We start from the raw sequence: 22,156 nt of genomic DNA on the forward strand, positions 1-22,156 counted from the left end.
CGTGAACAGTGCTGTGATAAACCTATGATTGCAAGTACTTTTTTGATATAATGATTTCTTTTCTTTTGTGTAGATACCCAGTAGTGGGATTACTGGATTGAAGGGTAATTCCATTTTCAGTTCTTTGAGAATCTCCATACTGTTTTCCATAGAATTTGTACTAATTTACATTCCTACCAGCAGTATATAAGCATTCCTTTTTTCTCTGCATCCTTGCCAACATCTGTTGTTTTCTGACATTTTAATAGCCATTCTGACTGGTGTAAGATGGTATCTCACTGTGGTTTGAATTTGCATTTGTCTGCACCTGATAACTAGTGATGTTGAGCATTTTTTCATGTTTGTGGCCACTTGTATGTCTTCTTTAGAAAAATATCTGTTCATGTCCTTTAGAGGGCAGGCTTTTAAAGAATGCTCTTGCCAGTAAGATGCAATGTCTATTTGCAATGTTCTTTCACGGGTCTACAGTTTCCTTTTCTAAAACAACTGGGGCCATATGTGTTTTGGAATTCAAACATTTTTCAGATATTACAAAAGTAATATGGTGCATATACCATATTCTATAATACTCGGTAATCAAGCATATTAATATTTCTGCAGGAAAACTGACAAATGTTCACACAAATTAGGATAATAAAGAACTATAAATAGTCTTATATCAAACCAGGCATGATTCTTCTGCCAAATGAGTTTTGGCACTAAACCCATGGAGCATTTTTGATTTTGGAATCGCGGATGAGGAAATGTGGACCTATACTACTTACACTGTCACAGAGAAATCACTTAGTGTAGGTATCATTGCTCTATTTGCTAGATACTAAGTTAGGTCAATGCTTTCCTCCTAAATAGAGGAATGGAGCTCAGAAGCTGGTATCTTGGTATATCAGAGCTTATATTAGAATCTAGGTCTCCAGACTCTTAGACAGTGGTTCTCAAACTTGACCGCCTTTAGCATCACTTTAGGGAGCTATAAAAAATTCCAATGCCCAAGCCACACAACAGATCATTTGAATCAGAATCTCAGGGGATAGGATGCAGGCATTAATATTTTTTAAAGCACTTCAGATAATTCTAAGATTCAGTTTAATCCAAGACAAGAGGGATCAGTTGTGCAATTTTAGTTGAAATCAAGAAGAGAAGAAAAATAAATTTCCTTAGTCCAGTAGCAGATGCAGGATAAAAAGTTTGGAGCCAGGCAGACATGAGTTCCATGGTTGGTTAATGAGTAATGTCAACCACTGGCATATGACCTTGAACAAGTCATTGAACTATTCTGTGCCCCACATTTCCTCTACATAAGATGGAGATTTGTTGTGAGAATTCAACAAAAAGATAACACATATTAAGCACCTTATCCAATGCCTGACAAGAAACTCTATTCTGATATTTATCTTGATTTGAACCAAGATATTTATTGGAACATTTACTTGACTTTGTAGTCTATGTTAAGTGTTGGGTTTTACATGATCTTCTTGGGGTGACCATCCTGACCCCATCACAAGTGAAGTCTAGTTCACTGCAGTGGACAACAGAATAGAATGGATTGGAAGTTGGATAGAGATCAGATTGGACAGGGTAGGCAGATCTATATATGTTTATTAAATCACAGTGGAAGAAAAGGCACTGGTGAATAACCCTTATTCAGAGATATCCAGTGTTTTTCAAAATCCTCCATTCAGGCAATACAACGTAATTCACCTACCAAGTAATGTAAGTTTGTTCTCCAACCTCATGGCAGATTCAAGTAGTAATTCTTCCCTGTTGTCAATGCTGGTTTCAGCTAAGAAATGATTCCTCAGCCACTCTGCATATTCAGTGTCACTCATGACCTATGGGAAAAATTAAAAGAGAGGTATGAAGCAAGCCATATGATCTTGTGGGAATACCAGGACTGACCTCTGGCAAAATATCAAACCATCAACTTGTTTTACATATTCTTCCCTCTGGGCACAGCCACGTCAGATCCATATCCTCACATCACCTGGACACTAGCTTCCCAAACTCTGTGGTCAGACTAGTGCAACAGTGATGACGGATGGACCCTTTAATTCAGTATTTCTGGAAATTCTAGGCACCATATATGATGACAGTGGATTAATGTCTTTAATGAAATCAGAAAGTATGCAATTGGGAGTGGTCTCCAATTGACAGTTAAATCCAGTTTGATTCTAATGGTGCAGTTGAGAAAATGGTATCAGGACTGTTTAGTTCGAAGGATTCTGTTACCAGCAGCACCTTTCATATCTTTTGATGGTTTTTTTTTTTTTTTTTTTTTTTTTTGGAAACAGAGTCTCATTCTGGCCCAGGCTGCAGTGCAGTGGCATGATCTCGGCTCACTACAAGCTCTGCCTCCCGGGTTCACGCCATTCTCCTTTGATGGTTATTTTATGTGGTTAATGAATGGTAAACAGAGAAGGCTCCTATGGGTGAAACAAGTCTTATTCCAAACAAAAATTAAATGAAATTCCTGGAGAAGTGATCAATGATACATTTTCCTTTGTCTTTAGGTTGCCATAGAAGGAGAAATCTACATTTCAGTTTTTATAAAGCAGAGTGGGGTAAAGGGGGTGAGGCGATTCCTCTCTCTGTCTACTCATTCTTGCCCACGGGTCATTCGATTTGAGAGAATCTGGCACTTGCTGGGCTACATTTTAATCAACGGCAGGATCATTCAATTGAAAAGGCAGAGTTGGTTTGATCATGAACTCTCCATTCTTCCTTTAACTGTGTGTGGGGAAGGCTTTTGATTTTGTTTTTGTTTTTGTTTTGAGATGGAGTTTCGCTCTGTTGTCCAGGCTGGAGTGCAGTGGCGCAATCTCAGCTTACTGCAACCTCCGCCTCCCAAGTTCAAGCAATTCTCCTGTCTCAGCCTCCCGAGTAGCTGGGATTACAGGCATGCACCACCAGACCCGGCTAATTTTTGTATTTTAAGTAGAGATGGGGTTTCACCATGTTAGCCAGGCTGGTCTCAAACTCCTGACCTCAGGTGATCCACCTGCCTCGGCCTCCTGATTACAGGCGTGAGCTACTGTGCCCAGCCATCAGGCTTTTGATTCCTCATGCAGCTGGTTGACTGAGTTCCTTGGGGTCTACAACAGATCCCACTTTCCCTAATGCAGCTCCCATGAACTAAAACTTGGGTAAGAAATGAAAAGTTCTGGTAAGAACATCCCTCAAATAATTTATTGGAGCTCCATCTTCTTTCTTACTAAACTTTGGTTTAGAAAGGATATGCTATGTACCAAAATCATTCTCAATAAAGAATAATCAATACTGAGATAATATCTAGGATATTTACCTGAATTTACATATAAAGACTTACGGGCACATAAGAAAAGAGTATTAAGAACTTATAATGAAAAAGTTAAGGCTGATCTGTGGCCTCATTCTTTCCAAAGCAGATTTAATGCTGTAAGACAGAGTGGTCAACATTTTCAAAGTCCTGAGGGAAAGAAAGTAAGATCCAGAGATTTTTGTTCCCAGTCAAACAACTGTTTACATATAAAAGCACTCACAGACATATTGAAACATGCAAGAACTTAGAGAATATAACCTTTAGGGATCCTTCTAGCAAAATACTTTGAACAAACTTCAACCAACCAATATACAGAATAGAGAAGGTAAAAAGAGAGCCAGTGTCCAGGGGACTTCCCCAGTGCCTGGATTAGGGTTTACTACATGCTGGTTTTCAGTCAATGATAGTTAAACAAGGAAAACACAAAAAAGATGGAGTGCACTAAGCAGTCTCACCTTCTTTGCTATACATAAAGTACGAAGGCCTTGTTTGGCATAGTCATCCAAGTGCTTCTGGGTTTTCTCCCTTATTATCATCTGCTGTTTTTCCGGACTTGCTCCATCTGAAATAATGGACAAGACGCTTGAGTTCCTACCTGTCTGCCAAATTACAGAAATACTTTTTAAAACAATAATAGTTTAATCCACACTAAACAAACACATAAAAAAGCCTTCTGGTTTTGAATCCCAAATGGGTATCTGTAAAAGGGACCACTCAGAATAAATCTTTCCCTCGTTTCTTTCCCCTTGGGCAGAGGAAAGTACACGAACTTGATACAAACACTGTTCCCAAATCATCAATAACAACAGTAACATAACTATAATGCTGCTAGCTGACATTTATTGGGCACTTTCCATTTGCTAGGCACTTGGCCAAAGGCTCTTCAAATACACTGCATGTAGTATGTCATTAAACCTTTCAGGAACCTATAAAGGAGGTACTATAAGACCCATTGAGTTGAAGACTTAGGCACAGAATAGTTAGCTAACTTTATCAAGACCCCACTAATGATGGAGTTCACATTTGAACTCAGATCTGGGTAGCCCCAAAACTTACTTGCTTTCCCATCAAATCCTAGGCAGCTTCCCCCTACTTCACCAAATGTGATTAGTCCCCAAATATCTATTTCTTCGCCTTTATAAAGTCATCGAGTGTGGTCTTTTAATCTCCGAGCTTTTCAAATTACTACTATCTCATTTTTGCATAAGCTTACCTGGGGAAGCCACTGACAGTAACTCCATGATCACAGAATCGGCGCCCTTTGTATACACCACAACTTGATTGGAAAGGGGGTGCCGGACCACAACAGACATTCTTTTTCTTACTGAGTCAAAGGGCAGGATGTGTAGGAGTTGAAATGTTAATGGTCCCAAAGCAGCAAAGTCCACCATGACCTGCTCTGGTGTCCGAGACTGTAAAGTGCACTGGTAAGCCCTGGCAGCATACACTAAGGCCGCTTCGTCTGGGCTCTCAGCCTCATAACACAGGTTGCAGGCCATTGGCTGTCCAGGGAGGGACTCTGCCTTGCCATTCAGAAGGCCTGCATCACTGTGTTGTTTCTCTGTTTCTGTGCAGCAAGCGGAGCTACTGGAGCACTGGGGGCTCTCACACACCTGGGAGACCTCTTCCTCCACAGGTGAAGCCGGTTTTATTCGACTAAAGAGAGGGAGTCTGCTCACAAAGGCGTTTGGAACTCCAGAAGATGGCTCTTTCCCACTGTTAAACGATGGTGAACTTGATCTTCGGACAGACAATCTCTGGAAAAGACTTTTAATCTCTTCCAAAGACTTAATGGGCAACCCCCCCAGTGAAGGGTGCCTGATCTATGAAAGACAATTTAGGAAGGTCTCAATACAGTCAAAAGCAGTTTATAACAACTTTGAAGGCAAACTGGACATAAATTAGATATAAAAAGAGTTACCACTCTCTTAAATGGCTAGCATCCCATTCCTTACTTACAACCGCCATGGAAAATATTAATACAAATAAAACTTTGCTTTTAAATAAATATTTAGATAATTTGATATTTATTAATATTTTTAATATTTATGTAATACTTTGCTAATATTTTAATAATATTAAAATGAATGACATACATTTCTACAACCATTTAGAAAGAAATTTGACAACTGATAATAAAACACATAAAATGTTAATATTGCTAGCAGTGGGCATCCTTCAGCAATTTTTTTCTAAAGAAATAACTTGAAACACAGGAATTCCATGATCTTCATTGTGTGCATCCTAACCATAACAATCTTAAAACCATAAGCAAATTAAGTATTCAGTAACAGCAAAATTGACACATCTTGAAATGTTATATAATATTTAAAAATAAAGCTTATAAAGTCTATAGGGGAATACCAAAAAAGTTATGAGACTAGTGTAAAAAAAGTAACAAGTAATAATACACATAACAAAAACACCAGAAGAAAGCAAATCAAAAGATTAACAAAATGTATTTTTCTCTTTTATTTTCTAGATTCTGCAAAAGTTTGTTACTTTGACTTTTCTTTTAAATGGACCAGTAAGCAAAGTAGCTTCATCAAGAAGAGTTATCGATATCATAATGTGGATTTGAATTTCTATTTTCATAGAACTTTTTCTTATTTGTACACCCTGGTTTCTCTTAAATCTTAACTTTTATCAGTGATTAAACTGAGAAATTCACATTAATTATGGAAGGCCAATTAACTGGATGGAAAAATTTTCTCATTCAGAAATGCTCAATAAATTAAAAAGTTTTCCCCTAAAAATAACTAATTTTATAATAATTTGAAGGTCTTATGCTGGTTGACTTTCAAACTTATCAGCAACTCAAAAATGAAGAGTAAAACCCAATCACAGATGAGGTTTCTGTATCTCACATGAATGCTGATTAGCTATTTATTCACTGCCTTTCTATCATTACTTTGAAATACCATGAGGCTTAGACTCTTATATGCTTCACAGATTTTCTTTCAAGCAGTAGAATATTATATTATTTAAGAATAAGGCAATAATATTTCTTAAAAGGAAAACATCAAAAGATACTTACTTTGAAAACAGATTTATTAGAAAAATTATGTGGGGGGAAAAGAACAGCCTTTATTCTGTAACTGCATAATCATTTTTTCAAAGAGCAACTTCCTAGGCAAAACCTTGTAAAAATACAGTTCCTGATGAAGCTCAACTTGATTGGAAGGAAATTATTTTTATGTTAAAGTTGACCACCTCAGAAGCTGCCAAAAGAAAATGATCTGATGGAAAATTAAATCGAATTGGGTTGTGCTGCAAATTGAATTTTAAGTGAGTAAAAGGTGAGATAGTTATACACAAGGAGGCTAGCACAGCAAGTGGTGAATCACCAGCCCATTAAACAAGTTTTCCTCCTCATTGAAAATGAATTTACCATGAATTCTAAGCTACAAATACACTTTAAAAATCTAGGGTTTTTTTTGGCCGGGTGTGGTGGCTCATGCCTGTAATCCTAGCACTTTGTGAGGCTGATGTGGGAGGATGGCTTGAGCTCAGGAGTTCAAGACAAGCCTGGAAAACATAGCGAGATTCCATCTCCACAAAAATTTTAAAAAATAGCTGGGCATGGTGGCAAACACTTGTGGTCCCAGCTACTCAGAAGGCTGAGGCAGTAGGATTGCTTGAGCTCAGGAGGTCAAAGCTGCAGTAAGCTGTGATTGTACCATGCAGCGTCAGGCTGGGTGACAGAGTTGAGACCCTGTCTCAGAAAAAACCAAAAAAGGCCAGGAGCAGTGACTCACGCCTCTAATCCCAGCACTCTGGGAGGCTGAGACAGACAGATCACCTGAGGTCAGGAATTTGAGACCAGCCTGGCCAACATGGTGAAACCCTGTCTCTACTAAAACTACAAAAATTAGCCAGGCGTGGTTGTGGGTGCCTATAATCCAGCTACTCAGGAGGCTGAGGCAGGAGAATTGCTTGAACCTGAGAGGTGGAGGTTGCAGTGAACTGAGATCATGCCTCTGCACTCCAGCCTGGGAGACAGGATAAGACTCTGTCTCAAAAGAAAAAAATCATTAAACACGATATTGAATCCAATACTGTATATTTTGCTTGATACAGTGTATATGATATTGGAGGTCTCAGAAGTCTCAAAGAAAGCTTCAATTTGGCAAATAAACTAAAGCAAAATGAACTGTTCTCATACTACCCTCTTAGAGGCAAATAGTATAGTAGCACTGAGCTGTATTTCCTAGGTTCAAATCCCACCTCCCCCACAAATCTGTATTGTGACCCTGGGTAAATTACCTAGCCTCATCTGTAAAATGGAGAATAGTAGGGTAATAGCATCTAACTCATAGGATTGTTAGGAGGATTAAACTTGTTAATACAAATAAATCACTTAGACCAGCGGACCTCAACCATTTTGGCACCAGGGACCAGTTTTGTGAAGACAATTTTCCACGGACAGGTTGGGTAGGACCTCAGATCATCAGGTATTAGATTCTCTGGATATTAGGATTCTCATATGGAGGACACAACCTAGATCCCTCGCATATGCAGTTCATAATAGGGTTCGCATTCCTATGAGAATCTAAAGCTGCCCCGATCTGACAGGAGGTGGAACTCAGGCAGTAATGCTCACTGGTTCTCTCCTCCCCTCCTGCTGTGCAGACTGGTTCCTAACAGGCCACAGACTGTCACCGGTCTGTGACCAGGGGGGTTGGGGGCCCATGACATAAACCATGGTAAGTGCAGAGCTCAGAAGAAATGCTGAATCAGTGTTATATAGCTGCTATTATTTATCATTTTTATCCATATATCAAGCTCAGTACAGATACATTTAAACCCAAAATTCTCTTCCAGAAAGTGACGCTTGTTTGCATTAGAGAACTTACTCACCTTTTGTCTGCGTTGGTTAGGAGCAGAAACCACTACTGTGTTGCAAATTGCCAATGCAATGAAGAAGTCGATGATGTACAAAGTTTCCAGTAGTGGATTTTGGATGGTCTCATCTAGTGGCATAAAGAGCCGAGGTGTAATCTGACTAAATTTGTCTAAAAGCCTGGTGTCTGCTACCACATCTGTTTCCTGAAAATCCAATAAGACAGTGTGTTGTTATAAGAAGTATATAAAAGTTAGTTTTAAATCAACATGAGAAATAACTTGTATAGCCAGGATCATGAATCATGAGATGGTAAACTTTATTTTTCTAAAAACAATTTTAATGTGTATCCTGTCATGGGAATTGAGAATAGGGAAATAAAAGACATAAAAACAAATGGATAATCCAGAATGCACATTATCAATGGAGACTATCTTAACTATTAAACTAAACAGGAATTCAATTTTCACCAAATCTAGCTGAGTGTTTTCTCATTTTGAAATACATAATAGCAGAGGTAGATTTTATTGAGCCCAGAATTCTACCTTGGTCATAGATTTATTCACCATCACTTGATGAATACTAACTCTTAAACTTTGGGCATTATTCATACCATGTTATTGCAACAAAATATTTTATGGCTTAAGTTACTACTATTAAAAAAAACCTCTCCAAAAATAAAAATTATAAGCAGGCTAACATATTTTATCAGCATTTTCAAGTAATACAAGACATTAATAAGGGTTCTTCTAGATTTTTGATCACCACATACATCTGGCAACTATGCTTTCTTCTCAGTACAGGTTTGTTCTAAGAAGTTGTTATTGAAAGAAAGTACTCCATTTTGTTTGACACAGTGCTTCTCACACTTATGTGAGAGTACTAGTTTTGACAAAATAATGTTGTAGTAGAAATCTAAGTATAATCCAGTAACATACAGTTAACTGCTTTAGAAATTTTTCAGCTGAGTCAAAGGAGGAACCACATGCTCAGAATCAAGGTTGTACAAAAGCACCATTGTATTCTAAGAGTCCTAGAGGCAGCTGGCCCGCAAAGCACACTGACTGCAGGAAAGCCAGGAGAGGAGATTTAGAGAAAAGAGTAAAATATAAGGATGTATGACATGGACTCGGAAGATTATGGCTTATATTTATGCTTAAAAGTTTGGTGAGAGTTAGCATAGGTTTAATAAGAAGAGAGGATGGGATGGAAAACATATGGGTTAGGTTCAGGTCTTAGCTCCACCGCATACTAACTGGAGGTCTTGGGCAGCTTACTTAACCTCCTTTTCCTCTTCTGTCTAATGGTAAAAATAACACTTACCTCCCAGGTGGCTGTACAAAGTAAATGAGATAATGACTAAGATGAGACCAGTATAACAGTAACCTAAGTAATTTAATGTTCCTTTTCCTTCCTTCTTTCTCAAACGACACACTCACCTTCAGACAGGTTAGCAGCCTCACCTGGCTTCCAGAGTCACCAAGTTACCTGCTGTCAAAAAGCATTGCTAACTTTCTAACTAAATTCATTAATTCTACTGGCTTGTGCTATTTGACTTAGCGAAATTTGAATCTTGTTCAGTTTGATGGAGTTCATAGCCATTCATGATCTGATGGTTGTTAATTAATAAGTTGATCACATTTTCTCATGAGTCTCACATATATAATAACTCTGAGGTGGCACTAGTGCTAGACCCTCAGTTACTCAGGGAACAACTCTGGCCTTAAGGACCCCCTTTCCAAAGTCAGTAGAAGAAAGTGGTAAAGTTGGAGAGACTTATTTATTTGGTCAATGAAGAGATGCCTGGGAAATTTGTTGCATGGTATTTTACCAAGGCCTATGATTATGTTGTTGTTTAGTGCTTATGAGATTCCACAGGTCAGGGCAATATTTCCAATGGCATCCTTCTCTGAATGTTAACATGGAATAAGCGAAATATTAACAAAGAGTTCTATACTGAAATAAGTTTAAGAAATGTTTAAGCAAGTTTTTTAATTTTAGCATTTCTCAGAGAGTTTAATGGGTATTAGGAATCTCCAAGAAGAGGCTAGTATGTACAGGCTTTTCAAATTCTATTTTTTAGAGACTTCTTTTATAGAAGACATTTGAGACTGAGTCAGAGACCACAGAAGCTAATAGTGATTTCATTGTATCAATGATCTCAGCAATTATTTAACTAATAATTGGTTCAGAACATAAGGATTATCTTGCATTCCGACGTCAATCTAACATTGATGAAAGGTTTGCAACTACTGCATTTGTGACAAATGCTACTTACTATGGTCTGAATGTTTGGGTCTCTCCAAAATTTGTATGCTGAAATCCTAACCAGCAAGGTGATGGTATTAGGAAGTGCAGCCCTTTGGGGTGATTAGGTTATGAGGGCAGTGACTTCATAAATGGGATTAAAGTCCTTACAAAACAGGTCCAAGGGAGTTTGTCCACCATATGAAGACACAGTAAAAGAAGGTACTGTTTTTATGAAACAGGAAGCAGGCCCTCACCAGACCCCAAATCTGCTGGCTCCTTGAACTTGGACTTTCCAGCCTCCAGATCTGTGAAAAATAAATTTCTGTTGTTTATAAGCTACCCAGTTTATGGTATTTTGTTCTGGCAGCCTGAATGGACTAAGACACTATTTATGTAGTCAACGTAATATGCCATTCAGGGAATCCAATGACTGCATGACTGAAAGGCTGTGCCATGGCCATGAGAACAAAAGTAATACTGAAGTTGGCCCAAGCTGGAGATGAGTGGGAACAGTGTGTGAAAGTGGGGTTGTGTGGCTCTGGTCAGCAAAATTGTGCTGAGAAGTATTGTCAAAATAAAGTGGGAAAAATCTAGAAAGTCAGAACCATAGAAGACCTTGAAAAGCAACATAAAACAATATACATAAAAGAGCCCAGAAGATTTAAGGAAAGGTCTATATACAAAGAAGCTTCAGGCATGGCTCATTCTTCTACTTTAGTTGGTCCCACTAAATTAAGTTAATTTCTAGTGACTAGGAAGTTAGTCACCAATTAAGGTGACGATAGAGAGTCACCACATGCAATTCTTACCTGCTTGACTGTATCTGTAGCTGCTTCTCCCAAGATCAAAATCTTCCTTACTGAGACCCAAGATTACATTATTAACTTTTGCTCTTTTGTCAGTGATGGATGGTTTCTGCTTTCTCTGGATGCCTGTTAACTTCAGAACCAGGCTCAAACCATCTTACTTTATTTTTATTTTTTTATTTTTTATTTTTTATTTTTTTTTTTTGAGACGGAGTCTCGCTCTGTCGCCCAGGCTGGAGTGCAGTGGCCGAATCTCAGCTCACTGCAAGCTCCGCCTCCCGGGTTCACGCCATTCTCCTGCCTCAGCCTCCCGAGTAGCTGGGACTACAGGCGTCCGCCACCTCGCCCGGCTAAGTTTTTTTTTTTTTGTATTTTTTAGTAGAGACGGGGTTTCACCGTGTCAGCCAGGATGGTCTCGATCTCCTGACCTCGTGATCCGCCCGTCTCGGCCTCCCAAAGTGCTGGGATTACAGGCTTGAGCCACCGCGCCCGGCCAAACCATCTTACTTTAAATAATTCCTTACATATGTATGGAATCTCTCCCCAGAGAATTTGGAAGGCCCATTAAAGTAAGGACTGTATCTTATTGATCTTTGGATTCCTAACTCAGTACCTGACACATGGGTAAGCAATAAAAGTGTATTGTCATATGTTACTATAATTTGCTAATCTCATATCTCATAAGGAAAGAGAGGGAGAAACAACCAGATGAAAAAGATGTTCTTCTTTGGAAAATAAACACATATTACCACCCACTGGGCTTAAGTAGGTATTTTTTTAAAATTCAAGAAAATTTTTACTTCAAAAGAGAGTGCAGATTACAGAGCATGATGTAGACAGCTTCCCATAATGTAAACAAAGCCTTATTTGGTTTCCTGGTGAGAGTCTAGTCTCTTTGTCCTAATCTTGTATGGTATCTGCCTATCTCAAATTTTAGATTTACCCTCATAATTCCTATTATGCCTTCCTACTAAGTTGTAGATTTCACATTCAGGTTTACTCCTTTCTTTTTTTTTTTTCTCTCTCTCCTCTATTTAAATTCAAATTAACAAGCAAAAACTGGCCAAAACTCCCTTTGCCCTTTAATAGTGTTTGTTGAATCTTTTGAATGGCTTTCATATAATTTAAATGTTAAATTTGTTTTAAAACAGAGAGAAGCAGCAGCCCGCTATAATTGTTTATGCAAAACTTTAAAAACCCACGGTTTAGTAATGGACAAAGGATGGGGCATAAAGTTGATCAAGGAGCTCTAACACTGTTCTTCACTCTTCCCCTAGTTCCACCTGTACCCAAGGTTTTTCATTTCATTGCCAGATGCCACTCTACTCATTTTAAGGGTTCACCACTCCACCATTGCAACTTTGGCTTAAGAGTGGGCGCAAATATATTCTATTGCCACCACTCCCTCCCCACTGATTCCTAAACAACACAGTCCTGAAAAAAAAAAAAGAGACAAAGGTCAATAACTACATGCTAACAATTCCTCCTGCACACCACATTCTCCCATGGCCCTGTGGTTCTGAATGTCTGCATGTACCACATGCTGTAAGCTCCAAATGCCTTTCCTTCCTTTTCCAATCTGTGATCCTCTCTCTACTCATTAGTTTAATCCTAACTCAAGTTGTAGCTCTTTCAGGCAGCCTTCCTTGATCCTTCTTCACTTCCTTAGAGCTGATCACTCCCTTCTTTGTGACCTTACTATACTTACTTTACTTTACTTTCGATATACTTACTATACTTTGGATTAACTACTGTGACTACATCTTTACTGCAGGTTTATAATTATTTGTTTATATGTCTATCTTCTCTAGCTAGAACAAAACTGAAGGCTGAGGTCATGTCTTATTCCAGTATTATGCCATGTCCAGTATTATGTCCAGTATTATGCCATGCCGTCCATTAATTCATTAATAAATTCATTATCTCATAAATATTTATTGCTAATCTGTGGTGCCAGGCACCTCTGAAGGTAAGAGGTGTGCATAGAACAGACAGGATCCTGGCTTACAAGGAACTCACATTCTACCTTGGGGAGAGAGTAGATCCAAAACTATCCTAACAGCAAATAAATAAGATGCCTTTATATTGAGACAGAGAGACAAGGGAGAGATGGAATGTACTTGGAACTGGGTGGCAGAGAAGGCTTCACTGAGGAGGTATTTGAACTGAGGCTCAATGACAGAAAGGAGACAGCTATACAAAGATCTAAGAGAAGAGCATTTCACGTAGAATAAACAGTATCCTTGTTGAATGAAAAACTCCAGAAAATTAAAGACGCATAAACACACTGGCTTACAAAGTAAAAGTTCCTATTTCTAAAACAGGTACTATGAACCCAGGACTCATGGGCCTCAGTGACATTCTAATGCCCAAAGGCTGGTACATCTTCATCAGTACCCTGCCTGGCATCCTCACTTGCTGGCTCACAACTTGCCTCCTTTGAAGGGTGCCATCTTACAACCTTCCACTTTTAGACATCACAACTCTCAGAATGCCCTCAAGCTGGTGTTCTTAACCTGGGCTCCACAGATGGGCTTTTAGAATTTTATATGATATATTTACAGATGCTCATTTTTCAGATAAAAGATTATGTAGTTTTCTCAAAATAATCTTTAGTCTTCAAAAGGATAAAATCAACTTGCTTAGACCAAGATTGAGAAATAATCTTATACATTGAGGAAGACCATGACCTACTTATTCTATATATTAGGGGTATGGTTTTACAAAACACAAATACAAGAAGGACAACAATAACAGCAACACATCCATATAATCAGTAATGACACTGGAGTATAAGGCAAATGAAAAGAAAATGGCCCAGATTAAAAGACAGCCTGGTAAGTAGCTTCTTCCAACAACCTTTAAAAATACTTTATTGAGAATGGACATGCCAGCCATTGTGCTAGATGTTGATTCAAGATGGATAAATCCTTCTCTCAGGGAGTTAATGGTGGATTGCCAGAGGCAGAAATAAGACCAATGCCATGTGGATGAAGGGATGGAGGGACGGTGTAAACAGAGCTCGGACGCTGAAAGAAGAGAATCTGAGAAGTCTTCAGAAAAAAAGTGATATTTAATTTAGTTTTTAAAGAAATAAATATTTCACCAGATTTGGTGGATGGAGGTAGTATATGAAGACAGAATATATTTTAGACAGGGTAAATTTATCTATAAAGGGACAAAGACTTTAAACTGAGAAATAACCAATTATTTGTTCCATGAATAGGGTGAGGTTTGATCAAGAAACCAATAAGGTGCGGCATAGACCCACCTTATTACCAAACTGTGCTGCTTCTGTCTAAACAACAGCCAACATGTTCTTACTTTCAGGTGGATGTAAAATGAAAAAGTTCAATACAAGGATAGATAAAAAGATATAATAGAAGAAAATATATCGATAGAAAAATAGAAGAAAAATATATTTCTGATATGGTCTTATAATGAGTATACAGAATGAACTGTGTACATTCCTTTCTTCTTCCATTTTACAAGTTGGAGAAATATTAAGTCTTGGAATCACTTGACATATGGCTAAGATATAACATAATAGTTTTTATATTAGTGCCACAGAAAGGACATGGACTGAAAAGATTACTCTAGTTGCTGTAGTTATGCATTTGTTGACAATTTGAGAAGAACCAGGATCCTGGGAAGCTCAAGGCCTTCCCAGTACAAATAAGACCCCTGGGGTCTACTCATGACATGTCTCAACTATGAAAAACATATGATAAATTCAATGTAGAAACACAAAGCTTCCCCAAAGCTAATTTATTCTTGTTATTTCACCTATTTTGTAGGTATTATCAGTCTGATGGCTGGGAAATCCTCATCTTGGTAAAACACAAGACTTAATAAAATGTAAAAGGCAGAGAAGGAAATTGAACTTTTATACAGGTAATTTTAAATATAGCAAAATGTTGATTTCTAATTTTTTTTCACACAGCACCTTTCCCTCTTTTCCCCATCGGCTACATGGTCCTCTAGTTTTTCTGGAGTAAAATGGATTTGTTAATGGATGTGACTAGACAGTTCCTGACACTTCCCACTGGAAATCATGAACACAGTCTGTTGAACTCTCAAATTGATATATTAAAAAATGACCTTCTGACCACATGATTATCTCAATAGATGCAGAAAAGGCTTTTGACAAAATTCAACAGCCCTTCATGCTAAAAATGCTCAATAAATTTGGTATTGATGGAACGTACCTCAAAATAATAAGAGCTATTTATGACAAACCCACAGCCAATATCATACTGAATGGGCAAAAACTGGAAAAATTCCCTTTGAAAACCGGCACAAGACAGGGATGCCCTCTCTCACCACTCCTATTCAACATAGTGTTGGAAGTTCTGGCTAGGTCAATCAGGCAAGAGAAAGAAATCAAGGGTATTCAGTTAGGAAAAGAAGAAGTCAAATTGTCCCTCTTTGCAGATGACATGATTGTATATTTAGAAAACCCCATTGTCTCAGCCCAAAATCTCCTTAAGCTGATAAGCAACTTCAGCAAAGTCTCAGGATACAAAATTAATGTGCAAAAATCACAAGCATTCTTAAACACCAGTAACAGACAGACAGAGAGCCAAATCATGAATGAACTTCCATTCACAATTGCTTCAAAGAGAATAAAATACCTAGGAATCCAACTTACAAGGGATGTAAAGGACCTCTTCAAGGAGAACTACAAACCACTGCTCAGTGAAATAAAAGAGGACACAAACAAATGGAAGAACATACCATGCTCATGGATAGGAAGAATCAATATCGTGAAAATGGCCATACTGCCCAAGGTTATTTATAGATTCAATGCCATCCCCATCAAGCTACCAATGACTTTCTTCACAGAATTGGAAAAAACTGCTTTAAAGTTCATATGGAACCAAAAAAGAGCCCGCATCTCCAAGACAATCCTAAGTCAAAAGAACAAAGCTGGAGGCATCACGCTACCTGACTTCAAACTATACTATAAGGCTACAGTAACCAAAACAGCATGGTACTGGTACCAAAACAGAGATATAGACCAATAGAACAGAACAGAGTCCTCAGAAATAATACCACACATCTACAGCCATCTGATCTTTGACAAACCTCAGAGAAACAAGAAATGGGGAAAGGATTCCCTATTTAATAAATGGTGCTGGGAAAATTGGCTAGCCATAAGTAGAAAGCTGAAACTAGATCCTTTCCTTACTCCTTACACAAAAATTAATTCAAGATGGATTAGAGACTTAAATGTTAGACCTAATACCGTAAAAACCCTAGAGGAAAACCTAGGTAGTACCATTCAGGACATAGGCATGGGCAAAGACTTCATGTCTAAAACACCAAAAGCAACGGCAGCAAAAGCCAAAATTGACAAATGGGATCTCATTAAACTAAAGAGCTTCTGCACAGCAAAAGAAACTACCATCAGAGTGAACAGGCAACCTACAGAATGGGGGAACATTTTTGCAATCTACTCATCTGACAAAGGGCTAATATCCAGAACCTACAAAGAACTCAAACAAATTTACAAGAAAAAAACAAACAACCCCATTAAAAAGTGGGCAAAGGATATGAACAGACATTTCTCAAAAGAAGACATTCATACAGCCAACAGACACATGAAAAAATGCTCATCATCACTGGCCATCAGAGAAATGCAAATCAAAACCACAATGAGATACCATCTCACACCAGTTAGAATGGCGATCATTAAAAAGTCAGGAAACAACAGGTGCTGGAGAGGATGTGGAGAAATAGGAACACTTTTACACTGTTGGTGGGATTGTCAACTAGTTCAACCATTATGGAAAACAGTATGGCGCTTCCTCAAGGATCTAGAACTAGATGTACCATATGACCCAGCCATCCCATTACTGGGTATATACCCAAAGGATTATAAATCATGCTGCTTTAAAGACACATGCACACGTATGTTTATTGTGGCACTATTCACAATAGCAAAGACTTGGAATCAACCCAAATGTCCATCAGTGACAGACTGGATTAAGAAAATGTGGCACATATACACCATGGAATACTATGCAGCCATAAAAAAGGATGAGTTTGTGTCCTTTGTAGGGACATGGATGCAGCTGGAAACCATCATTCTTAGCAAACTATCACAAGAACAGAAAACCAAACACCGCATGTTCTCACTCATAGGTGGGAACTGAACAATGAGATCACTTGGACTCGGGAAGGGGAACATCACACACCGGGGCCTATCATGGGGAGGGGGGAGGGGGGAGGGATTGCACTGGGAGTTATACCTGATGTAAATGACGAGTTGATGGGTACTGACGAGTTGATAGGTGCAGCACAGCAACATGACACAAGTATACATATGTAACAAACCTGCACGTTATGCACATGTACCCTAGAACTTAAAGTATAATAATAATAATAAATAAATAAAAAGATATTTATCTAATGAATTAAAAAGACAAAAAAAATGACCTTCTGGAGGCTAGGAATAGGGAAAAACCACAAGTCTGGTGGGATTTGGGAGATTACAGAGCAATAAAAAGGCCTTCGATGTACCACATGGCCTATGAATGTTCCTATGAATTACACATGGTTATCTGACTATGAGATAACTCTGGTAAGCTTTGCTGGTTCTGAGAGTGAGCCATGATTCTTAAACCAAGGCAGCCTTCCTCAGGGTCACACATAATCAGCTCTGACCAGAAATACTCTATTTTTTTCAGAAATGGTATACTACCTCTCAACATTGAATTATTTTTTAAAAGTAGCCTAGTGTGATATTGTTTGTTTATACTTCTAATTATGTGTGGTGATATTGCAGCTCATGTAGTCTCTTCTAAGGTAGAAAAGACAATAGAGTTTCACTCTATCATAATTACAAGGCTGTTCTTTCATCATACACTGTGGATGTGCAAGATTCTAGTCATGCATTCACACTTACGATGGGGCTACTGAAAGCAGCCTGTCTGGAATGAAGCACTTCACTGGCTCTTTCTCTACTTCCTAGAGTAAAAGAGCTCCCAGTAAGATGATTTGAGGGCTTATTTCCCAAAAGCCCATTATGAACTGTCCTGCAGCTGGGGTCTCTCGGTTTTGCCATATTGCTGAGGGAACCACTGAGTGTGTCTGTAAAATCTTCATCTTCAGAGACAGCTTCCTGATAGGACTCCAACCTCTTGGCTGTGGGATAAAAAGCACATTAAGTCAACATCTGAGAAGAACCACTTGTAAGTTGAATATATCAGGCAGTTGCTTAAGCAGCTATTTCACACAATCTCCCCTGCTTTCAAATCTGGCTGCCAAGGCCTACCTCCCATACCCTTGGTCAATGAACTTACCTTATACCTCACTGAGAAGCAATCAGATCAAAATTCCCTTCTTTTTCCATCATCAAATCTACCTACTTATCTGCATCGGTACTCATACTCTCGGCCTTTCCTCCTCCTACTGTGAACAAATCATCTCTCTATGTTTCAGACACCAAATTCTCCATTTGTCATCTGAATCTCACCTCTCTGAACTCAATGACTTTACCCTTTACAATTCTTCCGTTTTTTACTGACACCAATCTCTCTTTAAGTAATTTCATGGCTTTCTGTCCCCATCTCTCCACTGACATTGCTCTTTTTACGGTCACCAATGAGCTCCATGTTGTCAAATCCAATGATCACATCCATCCTTATCTTATGTGAACTCTTAGTAATATGCAACAGACTTGACCATTCTTTCCTTCTTGAAATGTCTCTTTTGGTTTCTCTAACATCACACTTACCTGATTTTCCTCCCACTTCAATAACTGTTTCTTCTTAGTTTCTCCTGTTGTCTCTTCTTTTTAGCCCTCAGATACTGGAGAGCTGCAGAAGTGCCTTCCCTTCTCTACCTGCATCTTCCTTGGTGATCTCATCTGGTCCCATCTTTGAAATGACCTCACTGGGAAGTGAAGACTTCACCCCAGATCTGATCACACAATTTATAATAGATTCTGCGCCGAGACCTACCACCATCTACACATATATATCTTATTTATTTTATTTTTTGAATCATCCAGTAGAATACAACCTCAAAAAGGTCAGAGAATTCTGTCTGTTTTGCCAATATGATAATCTCAGATGTCAAAGCCACAGTTGATAGGTACTATCTTTGTAAATGAAACTTAATGACTTACGCAGTCACTTCAGCCAGAAATCTAGAATCCTCCTAATTTCCTATCTTCTTTCTTATTTTCAGAGTATCACTAACATCTGTCCTCCACACATCCAAAAAATATCTCAAATAACTCTACTTCTCTCCATATCCATTACCTTAGTCCAAGCCACCATCATCTCTCAACTGGACCAGTACAATAGTCTCATAACTGGTCTCCTTGCCCCTCTGCAATCCATTTTTCAAATAGTAGCTACAGTGATCTTCCTAAAAGATAAAGCAGATCAGATCACTTCCTGCATAAAACACTCCAGTAGCTTTACAATTAACTTAGAATAAAATCTGGACTCCCTATCCTGGCTTAAATAACTCAAAATGATCAGAGTCCTGCTGACCTATCTAACTTTGCTTCTCTTTCTACATGCCCACTAAAATCCAGACTCACTGGCCTTCTTTCTTTACTTTGAAAAGTAATAAGCTCACCCCTGCCTGAGGTCTTCTTTACTAGATATTCCCTCTGACTGGAAGCCTTTCCTATGGAATTTCAAGACTATGTCATTCAGATCTAAGCCCCATGTCCCACTTAGAGAGGCCTTGCCTGACTCTCCAGTTCAAAGTGGCTATCCAATCATTTTATATTATACCACCTTATTTTAATTTTCTGCCAAGCACTTATCACTAATTTTTTTCTTGATTTAAAAAATTAATATATATTTGTGAATATTTTCTCTAATAGAAACTCCATGAGAGCAGGGGCCTTGTCTGAATTGTTCAGCATTGTATCCAGTGTCTGGAATACAGATCATCAATAAATATGTGCTTGTTGGATTGCTAGTCATCTCTATTCAGCCTAACTCTAGCTATGGAATAAAGTATGGCTTCGGGTAAGTTATTCCAGGAAGTGAAGAATGTTTGCACGTTCTATTTTTTTTAATAATAGTTTGTGTCTGTACTCTTTAAAGGCAAGGAGAGGCTAAGGGTCTATGTGGTGATCCTAGGTTCCAGTACCAACTCTTCCAAAGACTAAGTGGCTTTCAGCAAATCACTTGCTGTTTCTGGGCCTTTGTTTCCAGAATGAAACATTTCAGAATGAATGATTTGGATTCGGTGACTTTAAGATCTTTCCCAGCTCTGCAAGTCTCATTATATAATCTGCCTAAACAACACGGAATGTTTCCCAGTATGACCTTCCAACTTCAAAAACTGGTTTACATATTGTGTCCCAAAGATTCTGATCTCCTCCATTTCCATATATGCCTTTGCTTGGAATATTCATTTGTGTCCTTTCTATTTACATAAATCCTGAATATCTTTAGAAGTTTAGTTCAAATGCCAGCTCCTCCACAAAGACCTCTGTAACTATACTGGCTCTTACTCATTCTACTCATTGGGAATTTAGGGATTACATGTGCAGAATGTACCAGGCATTTGCTTACCAGGCACTTGCCTCGTTTAATCATAATATCTCAGCAGATACTATTAATACCTGCATTTTACAAATAAACTTAAGTAATTTGCTCCATCTCACAAAAATGGTACAAATGAGTCTTAAAATGAGTTCTACTAGACTCCACAGCCCTGTGCTTTACTATTTCTGAATCTGCCTATATATGTTAACAGGGCCAATTTTTAACACATGGCCAATATCCCCTGCTTAATTTCAGTGAGTCCATGTTTTGTCATTTAAATAAAAGTTTATTAAATGAATAATAAATGAATGAATCAATAGACACGTGAATGAAATATGCCTAGTATTAAGGGAAAGTTGTGGGGTAGCGAGTTAATAGTTTTTGAGGTCCTCCTTTTTTCATGCATCTGGCTTGGTCATTATATATATGTGTGTGTGTGTGTGTGTGTGTGTGTGTGTGTGTAATATATATGTATATATATTCCCTTTTTATCTTCAAAATAATGCCATCAGGTAGAAACTATCACTGCCTACTCTGCAGCTGAGGAGATTAAGACCCAGAGAGATTAAGCAGTTCAACCATTTTTAAACAGCTAGTTGTGGGTGGAGCTGGAAATTCTATTTAGGTCTTCTGCCTCCAAAGCCAGCACACTACCCACTACATTATAGCTCCTCAGCAGTGATTTGTATATAATAGGTTCGCTTAGTGGTTCTCCACATGGGGTGAATTTCTCCCCTGGGGGTTTGGCAATGGCTGTAGACACTTTTGCTTGTTATAACTGGGCGAAGAGTGCTGCTGGCATTCAGTGGGTGGAGGCCAAGAATACTTCTAAACATCTTACAATGCTCAGGACAGCCCCCAACAACAAAGATTAATCTAGCCCAAATAGTGCTGAGACTGATAAATCCTTGAGTAGCTCAAGGAATTTACTGATGATGTAACACCATTTTAAAAATATTTTAAAAATACAGAAGTTTCCCCTTATTCACAGGGAATACATCCCAAGACCCCCAGGGGATACCTGAAACCATGGATAGTATTGAACCCTAAATATACTATGTTTATTCATATACATACATACCTATGATAAATGTTAACTTATAAATTAGGCATAGTAAAAGGTTAACAACAATAGCTAATAATAAAATAGAACGATTATAATAATATACTGTAGTAAAACTTATGTGAATGTGGTCTCTCTTTTTCTCTCTCAAAATATCTTATTTTACTATACCAAAGGTAATTGAAACCGTGGAAAGTAAAACCACAGACAAGGGGGTAATATTGTACTTCAAAATACATATAAACATGAAAGCTATATTTAATGATCATGCAACTTCTAGCTATCATTAGGGAAATCAGTCATCATGCAACTATATGATTAGTATAGTTCCAGGTAGCTCAGCTATTACTGTAGGGAAAACTTGTTCAATCAGTACAA

The 22,156-nt window shown here is 38.3% G+C and overlaps 1 protein-coding gene across 1 annotated transcript in view; it reads right to left on the reverse strand.

The window, feature by feature from the left end:
• ATP10D (ATPase phospholipid transporting 10D (putative)) overlaps window positions 1-22,156 on the reverse strand; it is a 110,591-nt gene that overhangs the window by 30,580 nt on the left and 57,855 nt on the right. Inside the window, exons 10-14 of the mRNA XM_025386350.1 lie at window positions 18,105-18,343; window positions 8,156-8,344; window positions 4,509-5,118; window positions 3,751-3,857; window positions 1,703-1,829 (exon numbers count right to left, since the gene is read on the reverse strand). Coding sequence (XP_025242135.1) covers window positions 1,703-1,829; window positions 3,751-3,857; window positions 4,509-5,118; window positions 8,156-8,344; window positions 18,105-18,343 — 1,272 coding nt within the window. The remainder of the gene's footprint in view (window positions 1-1,702; window positions 1,830-3,750; window positions 3,858-4,508; window positions 5,119-8,155; window positions 8,345-18,104; window positions 18,344-22,156) is intronic.

The sequence above is a fragment of the Theropithecus gelada genome, chromosome 5 (genome assembly GCF_003255815.1).
Source record: "Theropithecus gelada isolate Dixy chromosome 5, Tgel_1.0, whole genome shotgun sequence".
Lineage (NCBI taxonomy): Eukaryota > Metazoa > Chordata > Mammalia > Primates > Cercopithecidae > Theropithecus > Theropithecus gelada.